Source organism: Antechinus flavipes, chromosome 2 (assembly GCF_016432865.1).
Source record: "Antechinus flavipes isolate AdamAnt ecotype Samford, QLD, Australia chromosome 2, AdamAnt_v2, whole genome shotgun sequence".
Taxonomy (NCBI): domain Eukaryota; kingdom Metazoa; phylum Chordata; class Mammalia; order Dasyuromorphia; family Dasyuridae; genus Antechinus; species Antechinus flavipes.
This window is the reverse complement of record NC_067399.1, coordinates 327,236,350-327,261,376: the sequence shown is the minus strand read 5'-3', so window position 1 is coordinate 327,261,376 and position 25,027 is coordinate 327,236,350. Positions and strand designations below refer to the sequence as shown.

Below are 25,027 nucleotides of genomic sequence, written 5' to 3'. Positions count from 1 at the left end.
TTCCCATTGATGATTAATACTGACAATTCTCACTTTAACACTAATATATTAAAATCATTAAAAATTACAATGTGTTTGCTGAGGCAGTGTCTGCCTTTTTTTTTTTATCTTGAAGTTTCAGTTGACAAGTCACTTAAGTCTAGTGATTTCTGTGTAAACAAAAATATAAGAAAAGTATCTTAGCAACAAACTCAACAAAAAAATAAAAAATATTTATAATAGAAACAATTGAGTGTTAAATGCAGAGCAAAAGCACCTGGCATAACTTATAATACTCAATGTAGATGGCTCATTTTTCATGCACTCCTTTTGCAAAATAAAGCTCATATAATATTCAAAATGATTACTTAAATAAAACTATTTTAATTAGAAAATGAATGATTCCTAGTTTGTTTTTTTTTTTTCCTCTAAGCAAGTTTCTGATTCATTTAAGAAATAGTTAGTGGGGAAGGATCAGGGCATTTTCCTACCTGGCAAAAACCAAGTTTCCAGATCACCAAAAAACACATCTGGCATTTAAAAGAAAAATGCAAACACAACTTAACCATGTTTTATTTGACTGCATCTTGTTTAGACAGCTTGCACATTTCAAACTTCATTATAATCCCTTTCTCCAAAGGATAAGGAACAGAAGAAAATAATGCAGCATTATAATCAAACAGCAGTTCAATATTTTTGAAATACACGTGATATTTTATAGATACCCCACTCATATCCAACTCCAATGTAATTTATGGTTATGTTTTTACAAACCTGACAGCCCTGTAACATTATAGCACTCAATTGTACTGATGTCATGGTGCAATGAAAAATAATTTTGATGCACTATGCCAATTAGATTATGTCTCCACTACTGGAAAATGAGGAATTTCATGATTTGGGAGCACTGTGATACACATATCCAGACTTACACATCAAGCCAATGCCAGCATACAGTGCTAAGTTAAAACCTAAGTGACAAAGACAAACTCCTTTGTGTAGACCTGTCAAGCAAATGGGGAGATTGTTGGGGAGAAAAAAAAAGAGGGAAATCCTTAAACAAAATTTTAAAAAGCAAATTAACAATTTGTTGTTGCTAGTTTTAACCTGAAATACTACTGCAATGTTTTCTGAATTGGGACCTTATGAGTATGTAATGCAAGATGATTAGATCTCACATTAAGTACATACCCACTAGCTTCTTTAATACTAATATGTACAGCTTCTTTATAGTCCGTGATGAAACTACATTAAGTATAGACTGTCAAACTATCAATCTTTTAATAGGCAACACTCTTTTAAAAGAAAGTTGTACCCATTTTGCTCAGTTTTAGCTATGTGGTTTTCAATGTTATTTACAAACTTAATGATACTATAATTACATTCAAATTTAAGTCCAGTGCCTTAAAATGATGGATATCTAATATTAAAAAATCATGGGGGAAATATTAATTTATTTTTAAAAATTTCATTTTAAATGCTAATCAATTTTTGATAGTGGGTTGTTATGGTTCAATAGTTTCAATTGGGCAAAATAATTTTTCTGTCCAGTAAAAAAAGTGTAACATGTATGGAATAGGTTAAATAATTGTATAATCATGTGACTTTCTAACCCAGTCATTTAATTAAGGCTTTGTCTACAAAATACCAACAATCAATTCAGTCAATTCAGTGAAACTGGTCAATCTGAAAGGAAAAAATATTTATATTCGTTATTTTACTGGTCTGACAAGGCAATGCTAGTCTGATTTGTGTATAACATCTTGCCTTCTTTACAACTGTGTGTGACTGGTCTAATCACACTGAGTATTCATTAGCTTATTACAGCATTCACCTCTGAACCATCAACTAAACTATGTTTAAGGACTTTTGTGCAATCAATCTATTGTTTCAGTTCAACTTCCCTTAAAGCATACAAAGTACCACTATGATTGGTACTCTTATCATCAAATGCCAGAATTTAAAAGAAAACTGACTAGCTTTAAAAAAACCGTCTGCTCTAAAGGTTGTCACCCTCAGTGTTATATGGATTCACCAACACCAATCCTATTTTTTTTAATGTACTTATTGTTCTGTGTATAAAGCCTAATAGGACTGAACACTTTTAACAAAATCTCTTTAAAACCAACACAAATGATCCCACCAGAATTTTTTTCACCATATATATTTATATAAATTGAAATTTTCATTTGAAAGTGCTTATTCCCTTCAAATACACTCTACTGAGCAAAGAGTAACTTTCCTTTAAAAAAAATTAGTTTTTTCCTGAAAGTGGAACTTTTTCAAATATTAATGGAGGTAGGGTTTTTTTTTAATGTACAGTAATTATAGTGATAAGAAAAAAATTAAATTAAAACCAAATCCTAACAGTACAAATATAGTAAGGCAAATCTGAATTTTGAAAAAAGTATGTTTTCTACAGAACATTCTTCAATGAGAGCATCCCTTTCCAAGGATACTTGGGTTTTCCAGTTATAGGAATAAACCAACATTAGTTTATTCCTAAAATTGAAAAACAAATTTATTTTAACAAGCTGTTATATCATGCCAATTGACAAGTTAGCGAAATACAACGTAACCAATGATGATTGGTGGATCACATGGTGATCAATCACCATGATTGATGGTTTTTTTTTTTTTTTTGACAAAACCCAAGTAACTTGTTAAAAAAAAAATGTATACTCTTCTCCCTTTTTTTTGGAGGGGGAGGGGAAGAATAGAAACATTCTCCCCTAGAACTTGCTCACATAGTTTAGAGGGGGAAAAAAGCAGCTGATATAAACTACACCTTGAAATTTATTTCCAAGACCAAGAACTGAAAATCAAAGCATTTTAGAACACTGAAGCAATCTGAATCCAAATCAAGTGAAAAAAAAGTTCCAACTGCTTTATAAAAGCTGTTTTTCACAGCTAATAGCAATAATTTTGATTAAATAAAATCATACCCATTTACATTAATTTTCTATTCCTGTCCAAAAATCCCTATCAAAAAGAAAAAGTGCATCCAAACCCAGCAATGTACTGGAGCCTTCAAGTTCCCAACCCTTCACCTACACCTCCCCCTCCCACCCCACCCTTCACCCTTTTTTTTTTTTTAAAGCAACTACTAGAGAATTTTCCAAACAGCTTCTATTTTTTGATGTATAAGAATAGCTCTGTCTCTTGCCTGGGAAAAGTATCCAAATTATAAAATCTGAAATAATTTATTATCAAATTCAGAATTTAAATAAAAGCAGTTTTCTTGCAAAGACATTTTAAAAGGAAATAAAAAGAAAGCATGCACTAAAAAATTAGAGATGAAGACAAATATACTTATTTATACAGGCACTGGGAGACGCAATTTAATTGTTACTGTTACTTGTTGTAACACACACCCCACCCTACAATACACTTTTTTCATTCACTAATCACTGAGGTACCAATATTCAAAAATGGAAAATTCAATATTGAAAAATAAAACCTAAAATTGAAGCTTTCCCCCCCTCCCCAGAAAACTATGGCAAGTTTTGTATGAAATGTTAGTATACTTAGAGAATTTTACAATCTAAATTGGCTTTTTTCAGGAACAAAAATTATGTTCCACATACAGGTTCTGTGATAAAATGTTCACTGTGTATATAATGTTGTCAGTAGACTTGCAAATGAACAAACAATCTTGGCTAGCAACTGGCACATCTTGCTGGTACCAAAAAAACTCGAAGTTTGAAACAATCTTTTAATTCAGAACAAATGTGCCATGCCATAGTGCAACAAATATGTGCGACACTCAATGAGACACTGACAGGTAAGAGCTGCATGGAAATTATGAAATCCACCTGCAAAGCAATTCTGTACAAATTGCATTGCATGCAAAGGCCGACTGTGCGCTGTTGGAAGTTGTTCCTTCATGTGATAGTTTCTTTTAACGCAGCCATAGTTTAAGACGCAGTGCATCAACTCCATTTAAATAGTATCTGAACAGCCTTTTATCTCGCACAAAACCAAGATTTTCATAAAGTTTCAAAGCAGATTTATTTGTAATTTCGGTTTCCAAGACAACCTTCAAAGAAATAAGAAAAAGCTGTATTAGTTAAGTAAAAAGTAACATCACACAAAAACAATTGTCTGACAAGATCTGACAGCATTGTATAAAAAATAGCTGTTCAGCATTAGTGATCTGACTGTCTTTAATAGCAAATTAAGTTTGCACATTTTTCTTCCATTAAAAACTTTTAGAAAGCAAAGCAAAACAGTTTAGGGGAAAAAAAGGAGAAAGATGATGTAAGGAATTTTATTTATTTCCTCTAACAAAATATAATTTAACTCAAAGACTAAAAGATTGCCTGGAAAATAAATATATCAAAATTCAATAGAGATGTAGCAAAAGATTTTTACTTGCAATTTCACTTGAATTATCCATTAGTTTTCTTATGCTCTTCTTTTTATGGATTTTATCTTATTTAAAAAAGGTTAATTCAAAAGTAATGCTTTGATCTGATTTCTTTTGTCAGTGAAAAAGAACCAACTAACTTTCAACTGGAGCATATAAATATATTTCTCTCATTTACTTCATAAAATACTGAGATATGACTGGTAGAAGAAGCCCAGTAGCAGTCATTAAGTACTGTCCCTTAAGAGTATATTTGCATATATATATATATTGCATATATAAATATATCTATTTATTTGGAGAGGGGGGAGGTAAATAAATAGTACCTATAATTTTAAGTTACTAAAGTTAACTACCAAACCTGAAATAAAATGTTGGATCAATCATCACATCCTAACCTATGAATGGAAGACACCTTTTTGGAAGACAGCATAAGGCTATCTTTTGCTTTACTACATTAATGGTTTTATATTTTCACTATCATCAATATATGCAGCATAAAAGGAGCTGATTTATACAATTTAATGACTTCTGCTGTCATAATGGCTAATCAAACAGAAAGAAAATGTATAAAACTTTTCTCCTTATGTCAGCCTGACAAAATAAAACTTTTAACAACCTCCTCTACTGACTAGTAGTTCATTTATTTCTAAGCCCTGAAATGGTCAAGCAATTGGAAAATCACTCCTTGCTCCTACAAGGTTTTATTATTACTTTAGGTAATAATTTTATTTTTGAACTTGTGAAAAGTATATTATTGATAAAAGAGATATTATGGCAAAATCAAAAGTTATAAAGGAACTAGGAAACCACACTTCTAATTTATCACTGTTATTGATCAATTATATGATCTGCTATGGACCTTAATTTCCTATTTATAAGATGAGAGGGGGTTGGACTAAATAGAATCTAAACTTATTTAAAAGTCTCACTAAGAAAAAAAAAAGTAAAAAATTAAGAGCACATGAAGATCAATAAATTTCTCCCATTCTTGACAGTAAAAGCCCATATTATTAAGGTTTCAGTACTGAGCACAGAATTGTACAAATGATTAATCAATGCTTACTGACAAGTGAATGTATTCTTAAGAACATAATTTTTAAAATTCAGGCACTTCACAAAGCAATATAAAATTTAGATTTGATTTTCAGCCCTACTGCTATTTCTATGACCTAGGAAGTCACTCTCCTCCTCTCCATTTCCTTAGCTATAATAAATAAATGAAATGAACTTGATGGCCTACAAGGTCCCTTTCAGCTCTAAATCCAAATATATGATCCCAAATCCTTCTACTCAGTGTGTCAAAACCAAAGAAAAAAAAACATCCTACAAAGAATTTATGTTCATTTTTAAAATATTGATTTGATAAAATTTACTTGGGATGGGGGAAAGACTCAAAGTAGTCATCCCTCTCTCTCTAGTTTTCATGATTCTACTTTCTCCTGTCTTACTGTCTGACTATAATCTAGCAGACATCAAAGAATAAGTAATCTCAAACAGTGGTATGTTCCCACCTTCTGAGGTTCTCTTCTCTTTTCTCTCTCAAGGATCTCATGAGCTCCTTTGGGTTTGGTCACTATGTAAATGATTCAAAGAATTTATTTATTTAAGGCTCTTCTCAAGCTTCAAGGTCCCCCCCTTATTAATTTTCTATTGGACATTTCAAACTGCATATTCCAGAGTCATCTCAAATTTAGCACGTCTAAACAGAATTAATTCTATCTTACAAGCATTTCCATTTCTGATAAAAGCACTGCATTCTTCAGTCTCCCAGGTTTATAACAGCGGCATTATCGTCTCCCTTCGTCAAATATCTAATCATTTGTCAAATACTGCAACCACCTCCATTAACATCTACCTGTCTGACCTCGCTACTCACACAGCCACCACTTAGTTTAGGTTCTCTTCATCCCTGGCCTAAAGTACAGCACAATCTCCTACCTGGTATCTCTGTCTCAGTTCTACCCACCATACACAACTGTCCAAGTAAGTGACATTAAGTGCAAGTTTGATCATGTGACTATCTAGCACCTCTAAGATCAAATACAACTCCTGTGATTGGCTTTCTAAGTCCTTCACAACACAGTTCTCACCTATCTTTCCGATCCTACTCTACACCTCACTCCCCATCCCAGGTTCTGCTATCCAGTGTGTTCCTCACACATGACACACCATCCCCCATCTCTAAGTCTCTGCACTTGCCATTTCCTGTGCCCAGAGTGCACTCCCTCCTAACTTCTCACAAAATTACATCTTTCCAGACATAGTTCAAGTACTGGTTTCTAACATGAAGCTCTTTCCTAATCCCCTCGACAACTACTCTCACACACTTACTCTGTGATGTATTTATTTAATAGGATTATATTTATTCTCTATATATTTAATTTGCATCATACACGGACACATACTCCTCCCCTATTAGAATTTAAATTTGGCTGTAGGAATTGTTTCACTCTATTTATAATCCTTAGTATCAATTAGTAATTGATACATAGTAGGCATTTAATAAATATTTACTGAAAAAAACTATTTTTTAGAGTTCTGATATTAGGGATAGAATTCAGTTTCCAGCAATCTGAACTGTTCTCCCCATTAAAAGATTGGGTAAATCCTTCCCTGTAACGCTATCATATTGTCATTATTAAGAGTACCAAATCAAAACAAAGAGATATGTTGAGAAAATTGCATCAAGAACTGCTAAAACTGCAGTTCTTAATGAAAGAATTGGTTAAACAAACAAAAATGACATTCAATTTTGGGGGGAAATGGCTTGGCATTTATGTAGACTCTTTAATGACTCCTAAGTCTAGCAACTATATTGAATCAAAAATCTACTTCACAAAATCATAGAATCTGGAGTTAGAAATGACCTAAAAGATTACTAGTCTAACATTCTGGTTTTGAGACAAGGATTTGATATTTTGTTTTTGCCAAGGACAGGAGAATAAATTAAGAATACATGTTATTTTTAGTTAAGGATTTACTCAAATATAAAAATAGAATAGTGTCATATCACAGTAAAAATAATTTGGGCCTTTTGTTAATTAAGTTTGTTACAACTTTAATTAAATCCAACTTCAAAACACTTAAAAAATTTAATCTATCCTAGAAAATAACTATACAAGGTATCCTAAAAATCTTAAGGTAGCTTTAAGCTTTAATATTCCAAAGTTGCACTACAACTTCTGGGATAACTTTTATCTAAAAATAATAACGACAATGATAACAGCTTTTATTTTTATAACACTTCAGAAATTAACTTATGTCTTAGATATTTGACAATCTTCCCCCAAATATACAAGGCCTGGTACATAGGCCTGGTCTAGGGCTAAATTTATTATCTAAGGACCAGCCTAGCCACATGCAGAAGTTAGCCACCAAGTGACTGGGGCAGGGGCTGAGAGGAAAGAATTTGCCAGATAAACTCATGAAGTCTAGTGACCTAAAGTACACTCCAATGAAACAAACGATCCTTGGAATAAGTTTTATAACTCATTAAAAATTTTTTTTCATCTGATCCTTCCAACAGCTTTAAGTAGATAGTGTGTTAGTAATCTCATTTTACATTAGGAAACTAAGAAACAAAGAGGATAAGTGGAAAGTGGTATGACATAATGGGAAAAAAATCAGGAATTGGAAAAAGTTCAAACTTAAGCTCTGTCGCTTACTGCCTATATGATCTTGCATCGAAGAAGAAAAGCTCTAGGAATTGTATCACTTTCCTCATCATTAAAGTAAATGAGCTGGACTGAGAACCTCTGAAGTCCAAATCTATGTTCATATGACTTGTTCAAGATGCCATATCTAAGTGATGAGGCTGAGATGTAAATCTAAGTTTTCCGACTCTAAGTCCAATGTCTTTACCAAAATAGTCCATACCTTCTGAAAATGCATATATATTAAGAAGTTTGTAATTTGAAAAAGAAATGGTTGTTTGTCAAAATGGTCAATTACCCATTAAACATTCCAGTCCTTTCTGGGAAATTTAGGGACAAGAACTTGTAAAAATAGATAGCTACCATGAAGGCAAATTTTATTTGTTTTTTAGAACCAAAGAGCTCTTTCATCATGTTGTAATCTCTCAATTCATTTCCTTGAAATAATGAACATTTCACTCTAATATGTAAAAAATATAAACACCTTCTTATTAGTCACAGTTAAAGCATAATGATATTTAAAAGTATATAGACACAGAAATCTATTCTTACAAGAATACAATTTTACCCTTGCAAACATACCAAAAAAAAAAAAAATCAAATATTTCTAAAAGTAAAAATAATAGTAACAGAGTTCTATAGTAGTCTATCAAATTATCACTTCCCAAATGAGTCAACAATGCTATTGTATTCATAGTTTTATAGGAATTAGATAAGGCAATCTAAAATTTATTGAAAAGGTTTTTTTCTTCTAATTCCTTTCGACTGACTGACCATGAGAAAGTTATTTAAAGTAAATGTTGTGTATTTTTTGGCTACAGGGATATACTAATTGATAAAATGATTGAATAGATATGGTGTTAATTTAAAAAAAAAAAAAAAAGCAAAGGAAGAACTGAGATGGCTTGACCAGTCTGAGTTACATTGCTAAAAATTTTTTAGAGTAATTCAAGTGTCTATGGACTCATGTTCCTTAACTTGTGGTTCAACTTTGTTCAACTAAACTAATAAAAACAAACATATACGTTATTTATAGTATCTTAGCCATTCAACTTGATGAGTAGCCTATTCTTGAAGATCAAAAGTTTCAAGGTCTTTCTTAGAACACACTCTTACGTGTTATTTTGTTTCTGTCAAAAGTAATCTGCATAGCTAATACTGTTGTAAATGCAACAATTAATTACTTTGTCTACACTGTAATCTTTCCAATTTTTTCACTCATTTTGAAGCTTGCCCTTCAAGTTCTTATTTCTTGACATTTTTTCTCTGCTCAGGGGTGTTCTGAAGCAACTTACATTTGACATATAGTAAGCATTCAAGAACGTCTTGGTAAATGAACAAATCAACCTATCAGTTTTCCAGTAATCTCTGAGAAAAGTCTACATATGCAAATGATAAAGAATAAAAACTTTCTAAATATATAAAAGGTATAGGAAAAAAATCATACTAAGGACTTTCTAGATATGCCCTTGATAATCTACTTAACCACTGAATTTTGGCTCTGCACATGTAAAATAAAAGGGATTCAATATGTTCAACAGTCTTCTTTGAGCACAAAACAATTCTGTTACTAATGATTAGTAAGGAAGAAAAACTTCAAACTGGGAAACTATTCATAAATAGATAAAACCTAAATCATAATGTATATATGTTTTTTTCCTATTTTTTAAAAAAGTCAACTCACAGAAGTAGGAACAATATTTCTTGATAAAGTGACATTCTCTAATTAGCAGGTTATCCTGTACCATACATACTATCGCTACAGAAGCACTTCTCATTTTTCTTTATTTAGTTGTAGAATTCCTTTGTTTTATGGCTATTCCCAAGTGTTCATAAAGTCATGAACAATGAGGTCCACATTTCATCAATTTTAATATCATTGATGTCTAGGTCTGTTTTCCATATAGTTACATTCAAATGCTCTCCCCCAACAGTTAAGACTATATGCAGAACTATTACAATCTGGGAACGTAAGATTATTTCTTTACAAGTAAGTTCTTATTACATTTAGATTATTAAAACTGCAACAGAGGAACTTGTTTTGCATACTTAAAATCTTCCTCACACTTTTTCCTAGAGTCTGCCTTATCCTTTCTTTTTTACATCATATGCACTTTTCATATTAAATGCCTAAAATTTCACAACTTCTTGAACCTCCTTACCAATAAATATATTAGAAACCTCAGAAAACAAATGTGACAAAAGCAATTTGTCAAGACTCCTAAAAATTAGTTCACAAATTCACCTCAAATTCGTACCTTCTTTTACTTGGAATTTTAGTATGAAATTAAGTAAGAATTTTTAAAAATTCTTAGATAAGATGGAGGAGTCCTATAGGACTAAGAAGAAAATTTTACCATAGGAAAACTGTCCAACACAGAGAATGAATCATTTCAACTTTAAAAGGAGTCCCTCATTATAAAAACATGAACAACACTGAACAGCCTATGGAGTTTTTCTCACTTCAAGCACAAAGTATTAATGACTATTGGATTAAAAGCAATAGAAAAATAAATCACTAATAATGAATAATTTTCTGATAAAACATAATACAAAGATAATATATAAGAAGAACTATCTGAAACTATATTTTTCCAACTAAAATTTTCAGAACATTCAAAGAAAAACAGCTTATGCATTAACCATATGAACCAAAGATAAGATTACCTAAAAGTAGGGTAATTATACTATTTACTAAGATAACATTCCTTGTTTTCTAGGTATTCCTTGGAAATTACCTCTATTCCCTATCAGAGATTGGAATATATTCTACATTCATAAGTCTTCTACAATTTGTTATATATAGATATGAAATTTGACTTGTTTCGCTAATGATCAGTCTACCAACGCTGTAAGGCAAAATCAATGTTTCATGCTTATCAAAATTTCAGTTAACAGCAAAATAATCTGTCTACTGAACTTAAAATATAAGTTCACAATTTTTCAAATTCAACTGTTAAAATTCCCTAGACATGAATTGCCGACTTAATAAGTTTTATCCACAGATGATTTTAAATTTCAGAATTTTTTTTGTTTGTTTTCCCTGTGATACAGAATAGTTTTGGGGCCTCAAAATTTAATTTTAAGTAGTAACCTATACAAACCATATAATCAGGAAAATAAATCTTCTGGAAGAAAAATTATCTAATATTGTATAAAATGTTATGCGAAAGTAGGGGAAAGTAGAGAAATAGTTGTTAAAACTAAAAGTCCTCTTCATTTATCATCTGTCATCTATTTATTATATACCTGATTCTGACACTCCCCCTTGAATCTTTTCTTACATCCTTAGGATTATAAACATTTAGAACTATCTAAGTCCTTAGAAATCATCTTCATTTTAGATACAGTCTGAGGCCTAACAAAGTGACTCAAACAAATGGGTAATTAGCAAAGCAAGAATGATGAGTCTTCTGTCCCCAAATGCTGTTCTCTTTCCACGGTGCCTTACTATCAGAAGTGGCACTACAGTTATGAGTTGAAAGATTGCTTTTTGAGTTTATTTCAATGCTACTGACTAACAACACAATCTTAATGAGTCATTTAACTTAGTCTCCATTACATCATCTACAAAATGAGGAAAATAATACCTGCCCTTTCAATATTAAAGATTTATTGTAAAGATTCAGAGTTAACAACTGCCAAATTACTTTTTTAAACTATAAAGTGCTAAACAAATTAATGTTATTAACAAAAATACTTCAGATTACTGACTCACTTCCATCTCTTGCCATACTGTATCTTCATAGTGACACTACAGTATGACAATAACAAAATCATTGTCAATAAATATTTATTACATGTCTCCTATGTGGCAAGAGATTAAGTGTTAAAAATTTTTTAAATGCTTTTTTAGGTAAAAATGCAGAGAGCTATATAGGTATTTTTCAATTTGTAAAGGTTTTACATTAAAGCTTTTTCCAAAGCTGCCTTGTTTCTGGGGTAGTAAGTTTTCCTGACAGTGAAAAAAAAAAAATAATTAAAGATTGCATATATAAAGTAGAATAAAAACAATTGAACTTTATATAGCTACTTGAAGTTTTATAAAGGATTTTACATAATTTCACTTAGAAATTCAATATAAACTATCTTGTTTGAACAATGACATTTTCCTAGGAAAAGTGAGACAGTAATTTTTTGAAAAAGACATATAGGAGTCAATCTATTTTTTAAATGTGTATTAAAAATACCTACATCAAATCTGACTTTTGGCTTTCATTTAAGTTTCCACTAATATCTCCAAGTATGAATAAAGGAAATATTTCTTAGTTTTCACAAATTTTAATAAGTTAAAATTATTTAGATCCCTCAGGAAATTAGGCTTTTAAATATTAAGAGACTTACCTCATCACAGTCTCCTTCAACCATGGCATAAATAGCTTTCTTAACCAAGTTAGTACCTAGAATATAGATTTAAGTGTTAGTGAAGACAAGTACAGGTTATTTCTTTAAAAGTCTGAGTAATAGAATTCAGAATAATGAAGAAATACAAAATGCTAGGGCCCATATTGGATGCAGTCCCCAAACTAACTTATTTAATTGGAAGTAGTCATAAATAACATTAAAGTTTAAATTTACAGACTTTAGACCAAATATGTAGCTACATCAGGAAATTTCTATAACTGAAACACTACATAACTCATAGGCAGATACCAAGTTAAGATGACAATCTCCAATGAATAACCCCCAAAGATTCCATAGATTCTGGGTCAAAAGAGTTCATGGTACCTATGAACTAGCTCGTCTTCTAGATAAGAAATAGTTCTGACTCAATGAATTTGTCTTTGAAAAGAAAGCAGCACAAAAGAAAAATAAGGATCCTTAAATGATTTATTAGAGATGGGGAACATGACCTAAAACAGACTCCTATTGATCAGTTGTTTCAGTCCTGTCTGACTCTTCATGAGTCCATTTGGAGTTTTCTTAGCAAAGATATTACTAGAGTAATATGCCATTTTCTTCTCCAGCTCATTTTACAGAAAAAGAAACTGGTAAACAAAGGTTTAATGCCTTATCTAGGATCTCACAGCTAGTAAATATCTGAAGCTGCATCTGAACTTGGGTTTTTGGATTCCAGGTCTGGCACTCTGTCCTATATGTCCCCTACAAACCACTGGGTTTCATGAATATTAGTCTAGTTAGGTCTAGAATTATTGATATTTTGATAATGTATGCTTCAGAAAGAGTATTAAGTTTAAAATGTCTTTATAATATTTTCTCATGTTATAAAATTTAAAACTTAATATTTATTCCAAACATAACTTACCACTTACCTTAAATATAACCTAAAAGAGTCTTCCTTTGAAAAATTTTCCCCTTTTCTCTTCCCGCTTGCCTCAAATCAACATATCCTAACCAAAGTACTGGGTAATCACAGCTACAGGATCCTTCTCTTTCAACCTCCTGCCAATTCTCCTTTTATCCTCATCTCCCTAAGAAAGGATACCTGGAAGTTCCATGACATTCTTAAGGTTCCCCCACTCCAATCCTGCCAATGCCTTGCAGAGCAAGTCTTATCATCTACCCTACTACTAAATCCTAAATTCTCCCAGATTTTATGATCAATCTTGATACTATACCCTCCAAACACCCAGGCACTGCCAGTTAATTCATCTTAAAGATCTTGAGTCTTACCATCTGTTTGGTGCTTCTGGACCTTCCTAGCTATCCTGTAGCTGAACCATCCTATGTATTATCTCCTCTAATTTGAAGAGGAGTTACTTGAGAAAAGGTTTCATCTTGCTTTTCTAATGGTATATTTCCCCTTTCTCCTTCCTAATGAAAATATAATATAATATAGTACTTGGCACTTAGTAAGTACTTAAAAAAAATTTTTTTTCATTCATTCATTCTTTAAATAAGCTTCATTAAAGATCAATCATATTACCACATAAAAGTACATAGAAAACCTCATCACACTATTTAAATGGTGAAATTACTTTTGTTTAGTAAGATAGCTGCATGCAATTTTTCCTATTGCTTCACTGACATACTTGAATTTTTTTTAAACTAGGGAAAAAACTGACATTTATATTCCAATGTATTAATAGGTTTCAAAGGAATCAAAGGAATAGGTTTCTGGAATCTTTCTGAAAAAAATGTGTCAAAAGTAGAAAAATTAAGTAGGGTTAAAAAAGGATCATAGTATCAAAATGGATCATAACAGGTTCAAAAGAGCTTTTATTTAATTAGTTTCTTGGACCTGCTCAAACAATACCAGTCTTTTTTTTTTTTTTTTACTAGCTCCTTAAATATATAAAAAAATAGAAGTCTATCTACAAAATAAGTTCCAAATCATAAAATTTTAACTTTCTTTATAACTTTCTAGTACATTCCAAAACAAATTTACAATCATGTCGAATTTTCATGACGATTAACAGACTCAGCTCAGAAAGTTTTAGAAAACTAAAACTCTTCGTTTGTTACCAAAAAGAGACATGCAGGTAATACAATGGATGGGATGCTGGATCTGAAGAAACTCTCAGTTCAAATCCAGCCAACACTTTCTAGCAGCATGACCCTAAGCAAGTTTATGATTTATAAAATGGGGACAGTATCACTTACTTCCTAAGGCATTTGTGAGAAGAAAATGAAGTAATATTTGTAAAGCACTTTCAAAACCTAAAAGTGCTCTATAAATGCTAATCATTACCATCATCATCAACAACCATAATCAATGATACTTTTTATTCAAGCTGTGTACCCTTAAAAGTCAAACAGACTTTTAAGTCAATGGAAATTACTTGGGAATATTGTCCAATCTCAATCTTGCCTTTTATTTTTATGTCACTGTCTATAATTATAACCTGTGCTCAGAAAAAAATTATTCTTTCCCACATATTCATTCACTCCCCAAGGCTCAACTCAGATCTTCCAATATGCCTTCCAGGATCCTATCCTAACCAGAATAGACAACTTCCCCTCCCTTTCTCAGACCACTTTATAAGCATCTTTTCTATTGGTTTAACTAGCCAAAAGCTTAAAGATTATTATGCACTTAATTTCTTCTCCCTTTTCTGGAGGGTGAAAAAAAAAAACAAAAAACTAAGATAGGCATGTTATTTTTCTTCTTTATAATCCCAGTAACTTAGAAATAGTAGACATAGGTTTATTGAATTGAATTTCATGAAGTTCAGTCCCTAATAATTCCTGCTTTACTGGTAAAAATCAATTTCCAACATGCTCAGATAATCGGTTGATTCCTCCATAACAAAAAAACTAAACTAATAACCCAGTGTTGTATGGATATAGTTCTGACAGGTCACAAAAAAAAAAAAAAAAAAAAAGAGAGACAAGTTTGAGATTGTAGAATGTATCAATTTTTATTTCTTTGCCACCTTTCTAAATCTTGCTTCTATTTATGAGAGTTGCTAGTGATAATTTAGTACAGGTGACACAACAAAAATCTTATCCAGATTTGAGGTATTTAAGGTACTAACTTAAATAAATTAAAATTTCCTTAAGGACAAGTACCAGATACAACCACAACTCTGTGAAATCTCAACACATATTAGTAACAAAAAGATTTTAAATGTGTTCCTGAAGGTTTTCATAGGTAGAAAAGCTCTAGAGAGGCTTATAAGAGAATCTTCACAGGCCTTCTTTCAAGATCCAACTCAAGAGATAGTTCCTACATAAAATCTTCCCTGATCTTCTCCAGCTGACAGTGATCTCCCTCTCCACATTCTTCTATCTGGACAATTTGTGACCCCTTTTCACCCAAGAAATGTTTACATGACCTCAAGTATATAAAATAGATATACAAATCAAATATTTACTGATAATAAATCATAATTTTGAGATCCCTTCATTAAAACCCCATATGGAGTCTCAGTTTAAGAACTTGGGCTCTAAAACTTTCCCTGTTTCTCTCCTTTGCTACTACCATCCTCTTCTTGTATCCATAGATTTTTGCGTATGCACTTCTCTGAAACAGGGACTGTATCCTATCTATGTATCCCAAGCACTTGGCACAGGGTCTTGCATATCACAGATGTTGAAAAGTATGTATGAACTGAAACTGAAAAGCAGCGTAAGAGAAAAAAATTTTAAAATGCTCTAATTTGTTTTATGTAAAATTTTAGTGTCAAATTAAGATCTCTTAAGTATGACTGAATGGGCAATAGGTTCATTAGCTTATTTTCCTAGTTTCATAACCTCATTTCTAGATAACACTTTCATTTTTATTGGCCTTGGTTTCAAAACTTAAAAATATTCAATCACTGCTTTAACTACATGAAGAAAAAATTTTTTTCTTACCAATGCCATTTCTCCTGTATTTGGAATCCACTGCTAACATGGCTATATAACCTCTGCGGAACATCTTTTTGTGCATATCCAACTTGCAAACGATGGCACCTACACACTCTTCCCCTACCACGGCCTTAAAAATAAATGAACAATTATGAAGTATATGTTCTCATCAGATATAATACATTTCTACAATGAAATAGCTCTAAATTTTTGAATGTCATTTATTAGGCAAGAACTTAGGATAGTAAATAATAGACTAACCAAATCAGAATTTCCTTAACAATTATAAGCTACGAATTCCCTTGGACATGCTTTTCTTATTAAGTTTCTCTGCTTCTTGATAATAGCCTGAAAAACAGGTCAATTAGCACATCTTGCATAATGTAGGTATTGAGTAACTACTGATTTGACAATGAAATGAATAAGAATTATAATTTTTTGCATGAACCATAAGCATTCTCTTTTGGAAAAAATAGATACACATAAAAAAGGGGAAAAAAAGACCATTGATTCAAGACATTTGAGTAGAACTACAGGTTTAATTCCAGTACTTTATGTCAGCATTTTTCAAGGTATACCTTAATATTCAATTTCTTTGACGGATTTACTGGAAAGAGCAATCATATTGGAATAAAAATGCATAGCATATTACTTTGATCATAGTAGGATCTTTAAAAATGTTTTTTGAGTTATCTGCCATTCACATTTTTAGAGAATGGTTGTACCCAAACATGTCGCCTTTACTACATGAAGAGAACTCATTAAGATATGCATTTTGAATCCCAAAGGAGTTTTAGTTATTTAAGTGCCCCAAAGACCACATAAGATATTCTCACCGATTAGGTGGTCCTAATTCGTACACTTTGAGGATAGCATTATATAGTGAAGAAGTTTCAGTATAAATTTCAAAACCAGTGGAATATAAAAAAAATTTAAGCTTCCTATGCTTCTCAGGCTTTCCAGAGCTTTGCAAAAACAACAAGTATAAGTTGCCTATTTCACAAGTATCCTAATTAGTAGTTCTGAAGGGATATTTCACAAAATTCCAGTCTCAAAAAGTTCGAGTCATATTGTCTTCTAACAAATTTCATCACAGCAGTATCTCCACCCATCCATGAACTAGCATGGATGAGCTGTGATCTATATCACTAAGAAAACATCCATATGTTTACAAATACTTAGGAATACACTGGAGCATCTTAATATAATATTTCATAATATAACATTTAAAGCACTAAATGTCTCAGGCAAAAAAATTCAGTTTTGCAGTTAACAAAAAGTAATGAAATCAATTTTAAAGAGAAAAGAAATGACTGAAAGGATGTACTTCTAAAATCTTTCATTTTACAATTAAGACAGAAAAAGTTTAGACTTTAGTACAAGACGAAACATCATGAATTAAAAAATGTTTTGAAATCTGATTTTAAAAGTTCCATCTTTAGAGGTAGTATGATACAGTAGAACCTGTTTGGTTTTTAAACTGGAGAGTGGCCCAAACTTGTCTGGATTCAGTTTTCTCAAATGCAAATGGGGGAGGAAAGAGGGTTTAGACTAGAGGATCTTCCATCTCTAAATAAATAACTCTACAAACTTTTTTTTTTTTTAAAGGAACTTCATAGAAGACATGATTGGAGAACTATTTGAGAATGCTTTATCTTAAATTCCTTGTCAGTTAAATATATTTGATCATTTCATAAAACATAAGCTAATTCAGTTCTTGTCATAGTTTCCTAAATTATCTGGTCTTAACAAAATCCTAAAATTTTTTATTTGTATTTTAATAACTCAAAACAAATTAATTTGATTCATTTTGATTTTCCAAACAAAAATTCTTTCTCTACTAAGATCAATGGTTAGTTTCACTCCAGAAGAAACTCTGTATACTAAATATAGATGGGGGATTAGGAGACAAAAAGATGGGAATTAAGAATTATAATCATGATAGGTTCTTCCCCAGAGGAATGCAAGCACCTTGAAGGTAGAGATTTATAAGATCATTTTTTTTTTTTTTTGTATTTCCCTTGTCCTTCCCTCCCTCATAATAAAGGCCTTAATAAATATTTATCGAGTGGAACCATGATGAAAAATCCCAAACAAATCGTATCTTATATAGTATAGTAAATGGTATATTTATAACTTGACCTAAATAAAAATACAATTACACAAAGTAGTATTTGACGAAAATTACCATTCACTTTAAAAGTTTAAAGAAAAATACAGTTTTTAGACAAAAAGGAAAAAATAAAGGCAATAATAAACAATCTGATTCAATCTATTTACCAAGAAAACTACTGATGCTAACCCACATAAATTGACATACCAAAGAATAAAGCAGGTCACATTAGTATCATTTTCTAGAACAGTAACCTTCTAGTGAGAAAATGCCCATATAATTTATTTTATCTGGAAAATTAAAATGAACCTTTATTAGTATGAACTCCTAAAATTAATCCAGTTTACATGAATAAAATTTTGGGAAATCCATCTCAAAAAAAAAAATCTCAATATTGAAATTACCTAATTGAGAATATTAAAGTCATCAAATCACTAAGTCTAATACAGCTTACTAGTAACAATTAGCATGACTTCATTCAGTTCATCTCTGGCCCCTTAGTCAAGCAGAAATAAGCAGACTTATAATACTTGTATTATCACTTAAAAGAACAAAAATCCAATTTATGCAAACAGGCCTAAAACTTAAAATAAATCAAAATTTTCTTATTAAAATATTAATAACAAGGTAAAAATCCTTTTGGCTTGAAATTTAAAGAAAACTAAGTATATGTTATTTTTAAATTTTGGAATAATTTCTAAGATTATTAAAACTATTTCTGAACAATTTAAAATTCATTTATTCCAAAGTAAAAAATTTTTAACATGCATTTTCAATCTACTACTACAGATTATTGATTTTTCTAATATCCTTTGAAATTTAATCACAAAGGATATAAATTGGGCAAATATGAACTTGTTCACAAATGCAGGGAAAAACCAACTAAAACTTTGGATCATGTACTACTTTATGCATCTAATATACACTTACAGAACTCATTATAAAAGAGATGACACACATTGGAAATAACAGGTTCAAAAAATTTTAGATAACTTCAAGGATGGTTATAAAAACAAATATATAATACCTTTTTGTCAATGCAATGGTATCACATTATTTTCTTTAATCCATTAGAGGTTAAGTACATCTTAAGAACTCTGTAGTGTTTTTAAGTTGTTGGGGTAGCCAAACATGCAATCTTATAAAATAGCCTTTGGTTGTTCAGGTCATGAAATGGATTCAATTTCACTTATGTTCACAAGTTCACAGGCTTTAAAAGAGGCAGTACAACACAGTGGAAAAAAAGGGCCAGCCCTGGAGCCAGGAAAGCCTAGGTTCAAGACCTGCCTCAGACCCATAATAGTCATGTGACTATGAGGAAATGGCTTAATATTTCAGTGTTACAGGCCACTTACTGAGAGAAAAGATTCTGGTATAAAATCAAATTACCTCTAGTACAGTTCCAAAATTAAAAGGAAAAAATAAACAGAGCTTTAAGGAACATTAATGATAACACTTTCCAAACTTTTCATACTACAGAAGAGGAAACCAAAGCCCAGAACGACTAAATGACATACTTATGCTGGGACAAGTGGTAGTAGCTCCCATATTTTAACCAAAGCCCTGTGACTGATAAACTAATGAGTGCACAAAAGGAGAAAAATAAGAGATAAGAGCTTTAAGGGCAGAAGAAGCAATACGTTGGTTGAAGAAATTAGAGAACACATGGTAGCTACTTTCAGTAGTTGAAGGGCTGATATGATTACTTAATGGAAAGCTTTCTATACATGTACAGGTACCACCTGGATAAGAAATTCTAAAGTGTCCTCCAACAAGAAGATTCTGTGAGTTCACATCTGGTAGTCTTTCTAATACACCAATTTATCTGTTCTTAAATATAAATTTTTATTATGAGATATACTCAATCTGGTAGTAAAGAGATTGCCAGCCTTGGATTGCCACTACATGATATTAGTGAAGCCACAAACTTCATGGTTTCAGTTTCTTCATTTCAGGATAAAATTAATTAATCTAGATACTATCAAAAAATTTTAAATTTTTACTAATTCCTGAGTCCTCTAATTATGTAAAAACTTGCATTTATTAATTAGCAGCTCTAGTTTTTAATGGAAAAGTTAAATTTTAAAAACTCCAAGGAAAGTAACAGCAAGTTCTAAATGAACTTTAATCTTCATTGCCTAAAGATCAAAATATGCAACTTAACCAGTGTTTTTTATTGGAATAAGAAAAAAAATAATAATTGAAATTACCAGCTACTCCTAACAAAAGTAGGAAACCATGTTTAAAATACAAAATGAAAGAATAATTCTTAAAAAGTAATTCCTTTTTTACTCATCAATTTGGAATCTTACAAAAGTCCAAAGAAACCATCTTTACATAGTATAATGGCAGATTCAGCATAAAGTAAAAGAAACTACTACTAATTCTAAGTCTATATAAGGATAGAGTGAAAACAGTTTGCTAGAATTATCAAATGCTTTCTTCTAAAATCACCTGAGTGAAAACACTATGGGAACTGCCCATTTGCAACAAAAGTAATTAGCTTTTAAACTAACAGAAAATTGTTTGAATAGAAAGTAAAAGTTACCAATACTACATTAAACTGGGGGGGAGGGGTGAAAAACAACAGTGTATTTAATTTAATAGTTTCCCTTTTCAAAATCATGAAGTAATTCTAAGATTTGGGGGGAATACTGCTTTTTACAGGACAAAACAACATTGATATTTACACAATAAAAATGATGTATTTTCACTTGTAATTGAACTTACTAATGACTTACTGTCATCAGTGAAATTTCTTTTATAAAAACTAAAAGCAAACTACTGATGCATTAAAAAACAAACCTCATTCAATATATATTTATCTTCTCACTACTAACTAGAAAATTTTGCTAACTTAAAAACACAGTAATCATTTTTACCAGATGTATGTGGTGCACAGAAGCCCTTATTTTTTGTGTTTGCTTATTCTCAACATAAAAAAATAAATAAAATACGTAATAATTTCACACCTGGTTTTCTCTCTTACACACAAGTGCATCTCCTTTGATTTCAAATTCTAAGCTGAAACAAAACCAGGCCAGCTGTAGCTAATTGTTCTAAGTTAAAAAAAAAAATCTCTTATGATTACAGAACGTTTGTAAGATTTAATGCTTCAACTTAGCCACATCATTATAGACAATCATACTCATCAAAACATGTTTGTGATTACTCTATTAGCACTACAAAAATTTTGGGATACATATCTCTACTGATATCTGAGTAGAATCATTTTCAGAGTTAATGACTGGAAAGTGTTTTGAAGATGAATGAGTCTTCTCAAGACTGTGGTTAAAAGAGAATTACTACTGATGATACATGACACAAGACCTCCCCCCCCCAAAAAAAAAAATCTCTTCACATTAAACTTCCATTACATCCATATAGTTGACCTTATCCATGATTTCTTACCTTCAAAAGAGTTTAAAAACAAAACTTAAAAAGCCCTCAAACAATTGTGTGCATACATTTACTACACACCATACTCTGAACTATGTAAAGCAGGGGTTTAGGAAATGTGTCAGCTGCCACACACATTCCCTCCCATTCATGGGCTGGATCCTCTGAGGGGTCACCCCCTTTTTCTCCTTCCACCCACTTACCAAGAAGCATAGCTGTGGCCAGTTGTGGATAAAATATCTATAGGTATAAATGGAGTAGGGTTCAGACAGATCTTTGGTGATCAGTCTCATGATATCGGGCATTTGTAGCTCGGATTCATATCGGACATATCGTATCGTCCGATCCTCCTCAGGTTCTGCCTCCCTGTCAGAGGAGGTTGTTAAGCTGCAGACAGCTGTCAGGGACGAGGAGAGCAGCAGCAGCGATTCATCTTCCTCCTCCTCCTCCTGCTCAGTCCCTCCAGCCAGTCCATTGCGGGCCGACGCCAGGCCGCTTGCTGCTGCTGTTACAGCCGCCGCCGGTGCTGCAGGGTTTGGGGGCGCAGTTCTTGCATTATTAGGGAGAGTGTGAGGGGGTCTCTCATTGGGGGGCTGCCCAGATCTTTTGGTTGCAATCGCTCTCTGATTCCCGTCGGCGGCGGGGCCCGAAATCGTGTCGGCTGCGCCCACGATCTTGCTCTTAAGGGAGGCGGCTGCTCGAAGGTGTCTCAACTCGGGGCTGATCAACCCATTGAGTTGCTGCTGCTCCTGCGGCTGCTGTGCTGGCGGAGGCAGCGACGACGCCGGTGTCTTCGGGCAATGGAGACGCTGATGCCCCTTGGAGGCAGCCGCCTCGCTGGACGGGCTCCGGCCCCGGCCCCTAACGCTGCCGCTGCCTCCCTCTCCTCCTCTTCGATGCTCCTCGTCGTCCTCTTCGTCCTCGCTGCAGCAGATCGGGACGGCCCCCGCGGAGAAGGGGCAGCAGGGCTCTGCCGCGGCCGGTGGCGGTGGCGGCGGAGGGAGGAGGCTGCTAGGCCCGGGCGGTATCTCCGCCATCCTAGAAGCGACATAGACCGAGAGAGGAGCCCATGAGTCCGGGCCGCTTCTCTGAGTGAAGGGAAAGGGGGTGAGGTTAGGGAGAGGGAAGGGGAACAAAGACGGAAACCGGCCCTCCCGGAGCAGCTGCCCCCAGACCCTTTATTTTGACCCCCCCCCCCCCACCTCTCCTTTTACAGCGCCGCCCAGCTGCCCGGCGGCACCCTCCGCCACCTCCTCCCGCAGCGCCCAGGCCGGGCCGCCCGGCCTGCCGCCCCCCTCCCCTGCGCCTCCTCGGCACTAACCCCACACCAGTCCCCGCCGCCGCTCCTCCTCCTCCTCTGCCTCCTCCCTCTCCTCCTCCGCTGCCGCCTCCTCCTCCTCCTTGGCCGCGCCGGCGCCGCTGCCGCCGCCGCCGCCGCCGCCGCTGCCACCACCTCCTCCTGCTCGGCCACCACTGCTGCTGCTGCCGCCGCCGAGTTTTTTCACTCAGCCTACCCTGCCGTAAAGCGCCGTCGTTGTTACCCCCCCCGGTAAAGTTTCCTGTCCCCAGCTTTACGACACTTCCCTGCCTAGCGGCTTCCCGAGTGCTCAAAAGGAAAGAGGGAAGGAGAAGGCGGGACAGACCCACCTGAGGCAGTGCAAGGGTAGGAGGCCTCTTGCTGCGGTGTAGTCGCGCAAGCCCTTTCTCTTCCCCTCCCTCCAACTGCTGCTGGGTGGGGTTCCCCGGACCCTTGGGCTGGGGTGGCGTGGCCGACTTTGGAGCCTTTCTCCTCTCCCTCCACCCACCAGCAGCCCGCGTCCCCGCTCACCTTTCCAGTCTCTTTTGCTGGGCATGAATACAAGTACGGAGTGTGGGGCTATGGGTCAGAGCTGCGCTTTCCTTCCCTTCCTCCCGCCGTTCCCTCTTCCCTCGCCCCTTCTTCCCAGGTCCACTCCCATCCCCAGCATGCTGGGGTAAGGGGAATTCCAGGTCCTCTTTCCCGGACTATAAGTGAAATTTTCCTAAAAAGTTCAGCCCATTCACTTAAGTCCCAGCTATTAACATTTAGCCTGCAAGCTCCTTTCAATAATAGGATGAGGTGAAGGATGGGGGAGGAACGAAAGGAAAAAGTCCAAATCTCCCTGCTGAGCTATAGGGAAAAAGTTGGGGGTTTCCTGCATCAGCTTTTGTAATAATGCTTCACTTTAGTCCGGAAGGTTAATTTGAAGGATTTCTTTTCTCAGCAGCTATTTGCTTTTAACGACAGAAACGTCCTACACCTTGGGAAAGGAACTCCCCCCGACCCCCTCCTCCGTTGTCTTTTCGTTTTGCAAAAGTTTTAAAGCTCTTCGGTGTTCTTAGGCATGCTAAATGTTAAAACTCAAATCACTAAAATGAAAAAAAAGTGCAATTACAACAGAGAAAATAATCCTATTACATGTAAGAATGTAAAAGAGATGCAAAAATATAAAAATATTAACAGAACCAAATAGAAAACAATTCAATTTTAAAAGGGGTGGGGAATTGAACTAAAGGGAGAAACAGAAGGGCCGGTATATTTACAGGTGAATTCTATTAAAGTTAACAAACTATTAACATCATTAGTATGCAAATTCTTCTTAAACATTAAGGGAGGGGTAAAGAGAGAATGAAACTGTACTATACTCTTCAGGAGACAAATACAATCCCTAAACTTTAAGGAAGGACAAAAGCAAGAAAAAGCTATCAATATCATAAATGCTTATTGATTCAAAATATTCACATAAAATTCTGGGGAAAAAAATACCTCAAAACAAGCCTTGAAAATTACCTCTACATTCTAAAAGATCTGTTGATGTTTTGATCTATTTGACCCATTTTTATATTTTATTTAAATACATTAAAATCAGACTTCAGTCTTGACCTTCTCATTTTCTTTCAACAACAAGGTTATTTATGTGATTGTTCTACAGGAAATGTAACACTGAAAATGGATGTCTTAGAGTACAGATCTGAGTAATAACATTTTGAGTCATGAAATATTAATGACCCTACACATTTAGAGTGAGTAAGAACTTTATGGAAAGTTTTATTTGGACTTGAAGCATCAGACCATTCTTTATGTTCTTTAGATAGTACATGCAACATTTACTGGTATTACAGAATGGAGGACTATTGGTTTCTATTTTCATACTTCTAAAATTTAATTTGTTCTTATCTTTAGGGTAATTGTCTGTACTAATAATGCAAAGAGGAACACTTTGCATAAAGCTAAAAACT

The 25,027-nt window shown here is 33.8% G+C and overlaps 1 protein-coding gene across 2 annotated transcripts; it reads right to left on the bottom strand.

The window, feature by feature from the left end:
• Positions 1 to 515: 515 nt before the first annotated feature.
• Positions 516 to 23,196, bottom strand: NAA30 (N-alpha-acetyltransferase 30, NatC catalytic subunit). 2 transcript variants are annotated; one of them, XM_051977730.1, is made up of 5 exons: positions 23,091 to 23,196; positions 21,973 to 22,807; positions 16,264 to 16,387; positions 12,349 to 12,404; positions 516 to 4,018 (listed from the first exon to the last, which is right to left on the bottom strand). In XM_051977730.1, exons 2-5 carry the CDS (start codon positions 22,804 to 22,806, stop codon positions 3,881 to 3,883), a joined length of 1,152 nt encoding a protein of 383 aa, XP_051833690.1. In that variant the 5' UTR covers position 22,807; positions 23,091 to 23,196; the 3' UTR covers positions 516 to 3,880. The 2 variants fall into 2 exon arrangements, with proteins under 2 accessions (XP_051833690.1, XP_051833691.1); XM_051977731.1 differs by lacking the exon at positions 23,091 to 23,196 and adding an exon at positions 22,972 to 23,046.
• Between the last annotated feature and the right edge of the window lie 1,831 nt (positions 23,197 to 25,027).

Bases quoted from the DNA above. Each gene is read 5' to 3' on its own strand.
- NAA30 (XM_051977730.1), bottom strand. From the start codon at position 22,806: ATGGCGGAGATACCGCCCGGGCCTAGCAGCCTCCTCCCTCCGCCGCCA. The intron at 16,388-21,972 runs GTAAGTGGGTGG...TTTATTTTTAAG, and splicing joins GGCCACAGCTATGCTTCTTG to GCCGTGGTAGGGGAAGAGTG. The intron at 12,405-16,263 runs GTAAGAAAAAAA...TCTATATTCTAG, and splicing joins ATACAGGAGAAATGGCATTG to GTACTAACTTGGTTAAGAAA.